The 4863-nt window shown below is 56.3% G+C and overlaps 1 protein-coding gene across 1 annotated transcript in view; it reads left to right on the top strand.

The window, feature by feature from the left end:
* Positions 1–4863, top strand: part of TNFRSF14 (tumor necrosis factor receptor superfamily, member 14) — a 28910-nt gene that overhangs the window by 16670 nt on the left and 7377 nt on the right. The window contains exons 5-7 of the mRNA XM_006885930.1: positions 1273–1428; positions 1948–2038; positions 3056–3228. Coding sequence (XP_006885992.1) covers positions 1273–1428; positions 1948–2038; positions 3056–3228 — 420 coding nt within the window. The remainder of the gene's footprint in view (positions 1–1272; positions 1429–1947; positions 2039–3055; positions 3229–4863) is intronic.

Raw genomic sequence — 4863 nt, 5'->3', positions numbered from 1 at the left:
ATGACTTCTTTATTCTAGCAGAAAGCAGGGCTAGTGTCACTGCCCTCATTTCACATATGGAGAAACTGTGGCCTAGAGCCCTGTATCACCACAGCACTTGTAGGTCCTTGGCAGAGCCAGACTTGAACTCAGTGGCCTCCCTTCAGACACAGGCCTCAGCAGACCATGGCCAAAGATGCATGATTGAGAACACAGCCTGCTTCCTGGATGTGTGTCAAGGGGACAATGGTTGTAGAAGCTGACAAGCAGAGTGGAACATCGATGTAGATGAGGGACTAGCCCCAGATGTCACTGCAACAAATCTATCTGCCCCCCTGCTCTCCAGCTCACCTGGGCCAGTGCCAAGGAAGGCCAGGAGCAGGTGAGCTGGGAAGCAAAGGTTTCCAGGTGAGCTCGGGCATAGAAAACGTGGTGGCAAGAATGCTTTGGGACTAGAACAAGGTTGTTGTTGTTGTGTACCGCTGAGTTGGAACCGACCCTTAGCTGAACCTCTGGCTGGTTTTCAGAGGCAGTTACTCTCACAGGAGGAGATTGCCTATCCTTCTCCTGCAGAGCATCTGGTGGCCTCAAACTGCATGCCTTTGGGATTACAGCGCAGCTTCCTGTCACTAGACCACAGTAATAGTTTCTAGGACTTTGAACTGTATCTAAACGTCATACAAACTCCCTCCTTAAGTAAATTTCTACTAGATTGGATGGGTGTCAGACTAGCTGTTACTCCACTCCATGTGAGTGAAAGAGGGGGGCCATTTCTGTCACCTGACTGGGCTGGTTTGCATAGGGGAGTGAAGATTGGGGGAGCAGGAGGCCTGAACTGGGGCCATCTCCCCACCCCCAACATCTGCACTTCGGCAAAACTGACATTGCTCTTCTCAGTCTCTTCTCTGGGTCGATCTGGGCTCTGCTGTGACAGATTTCGCATGATGCCAGCTTTCCTGTTAAGAATGGCCTTCAAGGGATCTCAGTTTTATTCCACCTAAAGTCCCTGTTATTGCCACTGGGAGCCCCTTTTCGATTCAGACCAGAGGACCTGTGTTTGGACCTCTAGGCACCAAGGGTGGATCCTGGCAGGGCCCCGGGGTGGAGGGAGAGTTTGGAGCCCAGGTACAGAGATGCCAGGCTGTGAGGCTGGCTGGTTCCCCATTACCACCCGCTCCCTAGACCTAGCAGGAGTCCCTGCCCCCAGGCCGCTGGTGCTCGGTCATTGCTCTTGGTCCACTCCCAGGACGGAGAGCTCACCACCACTCTGAGCTCTTTCTTTTGGACACACAGCCTTGCACCTGGAGACCCAGAGGAAGTGCTCCACCATCGAGGACGCTGAGTGTGGCTGCCCCCAAGGCCACTTCCGCGTGCCCGAGGGCACAGACCCCTGTGCCATGTGTCTGCCCCACACAAGCTGCAACCTGGGCCAGCGAGTCCTGAGGAACGGTGAGCTGGTGAAGGCTGAGGCCCCATCCCTAGGTTACTTGACCTTTGCGCGTCAGTGGAGGCTGGCAGCCACTGTGACCCTCTCTGCCCCATGCCCACCCTCCGGCCCCAGCCTCACCGTGGGTCATGGTCAGAGGGTTTGGGGACAGGCTGGGATTCACAGTGGTGTATTTTGGGTCTTCATCCATCTTCATCCAGATCAATAGTGGGGGTTTGTGGGGTCTGTGTCCTGTTCTTGCTCTGGCACCTAGTGTGGGGCTGCCTCCCTGCACATCTCTGGGGTGGATCCCTGGATACTCAAACTGCAGCCACTTCATCTCCTGGAATTCAGAGCCCGCCATCCACATCCGGCCTCTGGTTGTCGCATTCTTGGGGACAGTCTCTCCAGCCGTCCAGTTCCTTCTGGAGACCCCAAAGGAAGAAGCAACTAGACTCCGTGCTAAGGTGGAGGGAGGCAGGCAACACAAGTGCCTGCCCTCTGGCCCGGCCCTCAGCCCCCTCTGCCCTCTGCATTCTCAGGCACTAACAGGACGGACACAATATTCCAGGACTGCCCACCTGGAACCTTCTCTTTTCTGGGAACCCTGGACGAGTGTCAGCCCTGGACGAAGTAGGTGACCCCACTGGTATACCAGGGTACCAGGAGGGCTCCCTGCAGAGAGAATGAAGACCCTTTGGCCCCCTCGATGTGCCAGCTTCCAGGACTGTCTCCTTGGGTTGGATCCCATGAACCACAGACACCGTTCCTGACAACCCAGACCCCCAGAGTCATAGGATCTGGTTTCCTGAGCTGCTCCGGGAGCCCTTGGCCTGGAGCTGTTCCTGAGAACACCCCATGGCTCTGGGGTGTCACTAGTGTAAGGTCAAGAGGCTTCAGAGTCTCTGGAGTTGGGTCAGGTAAGGGGAAGCTCTCAAAGTGTAGACCTCACCCTCATGTGCTCAGAACTCACTGCTGTCCAGTCAGAACTGTCCCAGTGCTGACGGCCCAGCAGGTTTTCAGAGACTGTGAATCACGCAGGACGAAACTGCCCGTCTTTCTACCACGGAGCAGCTGTGGGATGCTGACCACGTGCCTTTGGGTTGACAGCGCGACCAATTACCCACTTGACTATCAGAATACTCCTGGACAGGACCCCATAAATGTAGATCCCAGGGTCCAGAGCTGACTGGACGCTCAGAGGGCCTAGAGTTCAGGGACTCTCTTCTGCTCAGGCTCTGGGTCCAGCTCTGCCCCACTCTCCTTCTAGGACCTGGCCTGTGTCCTCAGGCGCCCAGGACACCGCACCCTCACTGTGCTTCTCCGCTTCCGTCTCTTCTCGCCCTCTTTCTCCTCCTCCCTCCTCTTCCACATCCTTTCTTCTTCACTGTCCTTCTCTTTCTCAGGGGTCTCTGGGCTGCTGGAATCCTCGCCTTCCTGTCCCTCTCAGCTGGACCCATCTCTCCCCTCTCCAGGCCGTCTCTGTCCTCCTTCCTTTTCTCTATCCCTCCAAGGAAAAGGCCTAGCAAACAGATTTCTCCTCTCAGATCACCGGTGTTTGTGTCCTTTGGGAAGCCCTTGGCCCCCAGCCCTGATCACTAGGAAAAGCCCCTGGCAGGCTCCTCACAGGCCCGTGCCCCTCCCGCTCAGGTGCAGTGGCCCGCTTGTGACGGGGAAGAGACCGGGAACAAACACCACTTATGTCCAGTGCTCCTTGTGGCCGCGGTATTTGGTGGTCAGCATCATTCCCATCATCATCATTCTTGTTCCTTCTCTAACACTTTCCCTTTTTTTGTGGAAGAAGAAACGGAAGACGTTCCCTGGTGAGTATCATCCTCTGAGGCCCAGGACCTGGGTCCCAGCAGGGGTGCATCATGGGCCTCATACTGTCCCTCTGACATTGGGGAAATGGGTGGACATCCCAGAAGTACTGCCAGGACCCCAGGAGCTGTCCTTGGTGGTGGCCACCATAAGCCCATGGAGGGGACAGGTGATTCCTACTGGCTGAGGCCAGATACCATGCAGGGTCAGGTAGGGGAGGGAGGACAAGGCTGCTCATGGCCATTTCCCAGCTTCCTCTCTGAGGCGACGGGCCAGGGCACATACAGGGCAGGTGCACAAGGACACGGCTCTTTTCCCTGATAGGAAGTGTCACTGGCTCAGTCCCAGGTCTGCTCACCCATCTAGACCTGGGCTTCTGCTTCCTGCCAACCTTCAGCTTGGAACAGGGACCTGATTCCAGAGAACCCTGTTTGGTATCTGGGGACACCTGCTCCTCTTCACAGAGGGAGGGACTCTGAGCCAAGGTGCCCAATGCAGGAGTGGACAGACAGCTTCTGGGGCCCTGGAGTCCAGAGAGCTGACTCCGTAGCTACAGAGAGAGGATTCTCAGGGTCAGGAGGAAACTGAGGCAGGCTGGGCATTGGGCTTCCAGTCTCTATTCACAGTTCAGTGTTGCCTCTGGGGTGAGGCAGGGAGCCCATATCCATGTAAAGGGTCTCCCCACTTTCACCCAGTACAGAAAGCTACATTCAAGTTAGTTATGAGCACAGACTTTGGCAATTACAGGAGAAGGGCATGTCCTCTCCCAGTTCTTGGGGCTACTGGGTCACCAGGAGCTTGGACATCATAAGCAGTCTCATTTGTTCCTGAGGCCAGTCTCCTGGGGAAAACCACCCAGTGAGGAGCGAGGAGAAGCCACCCCTCCTCCCCCGGAGTGTCTGTCCTCTATTGCTCTCTGACCCCAGGACAGTCAGACCCCCAGCTCTCTCTGAACCCCACCTGTGTTATCTGGCACCTCAGCTCTCTAACTCCCTCACCATATCTGCTAACTCAAGCCCCGCCCTCTGACATCTGTTTTCTCTGTATTGCAGTAGGAGGTCAGAAGGAGACCTGCAATCCCCAGGTATTGCCCCCCACCCACAGGAGGTTGTATTATTGGGATGGGAAGGGTCCTCCACTCCCTGAGGGTCCTGAGTCCTTCGTGCCACCCTGTGTGGGGAAACACATGGCCACATTTGGGATGTGTGCAGCCAGTGGCCCTGGAACCCAGGGGGTGTGTTTCCTGTTGAATCTCTTTGCAGTCACAAGGCAGCACAAGGGCAGAAAGAGAATGCCTGTCATTAGATGTCACTACAGAGGCTGAGACAGAGACTTCAGGAGCGCTCCTTGAAAGAAAGGACTCAGACACCTGAGGAGAGACCCCTGCAGCCGCATCTGGAGACAGCCTGGGCCCCAGAGGATGATGGGGACTGCTCTGCTCTGTGTGAGCCCTGCCCAGGAGCGGGGAGAACTCGGTGAAGATCTGCTCTGGGGCTGGCTGCAGCTCCACCTCAAAGGGAAAGACAGGGTCACAGCCCAGGAGACATGTGGACATCACTCGTCTAGGTCACCCAGGACACAGGGTGCCTAGAGTCCTCCCCTGGCACTTCTGGACTCTGCTGGGACCAACACTGAAA

This window comes from Elephantulus edwardii, unplaced genomic scaffold (genome assembly GCF_000299155.1).
Source record: "Elephantulus edwardii isolate Elephantulus edwardi_28Jun2011 unplaced genomic scaffold, EleEdw1.0 scaffold00045, whole genome shotgun sequence".
NCBI lineage: Eukaryota > Metazoa > Chordata > Mammalia > Macroscelidea > Macroscelididae > Elephantulus > Elephantulus edwardii.
The sequence above is the reverse complement of the archived record's forward strand: the minus strand, read 5'-3'. Positions and strand labels throughout refer to the sequence as shown.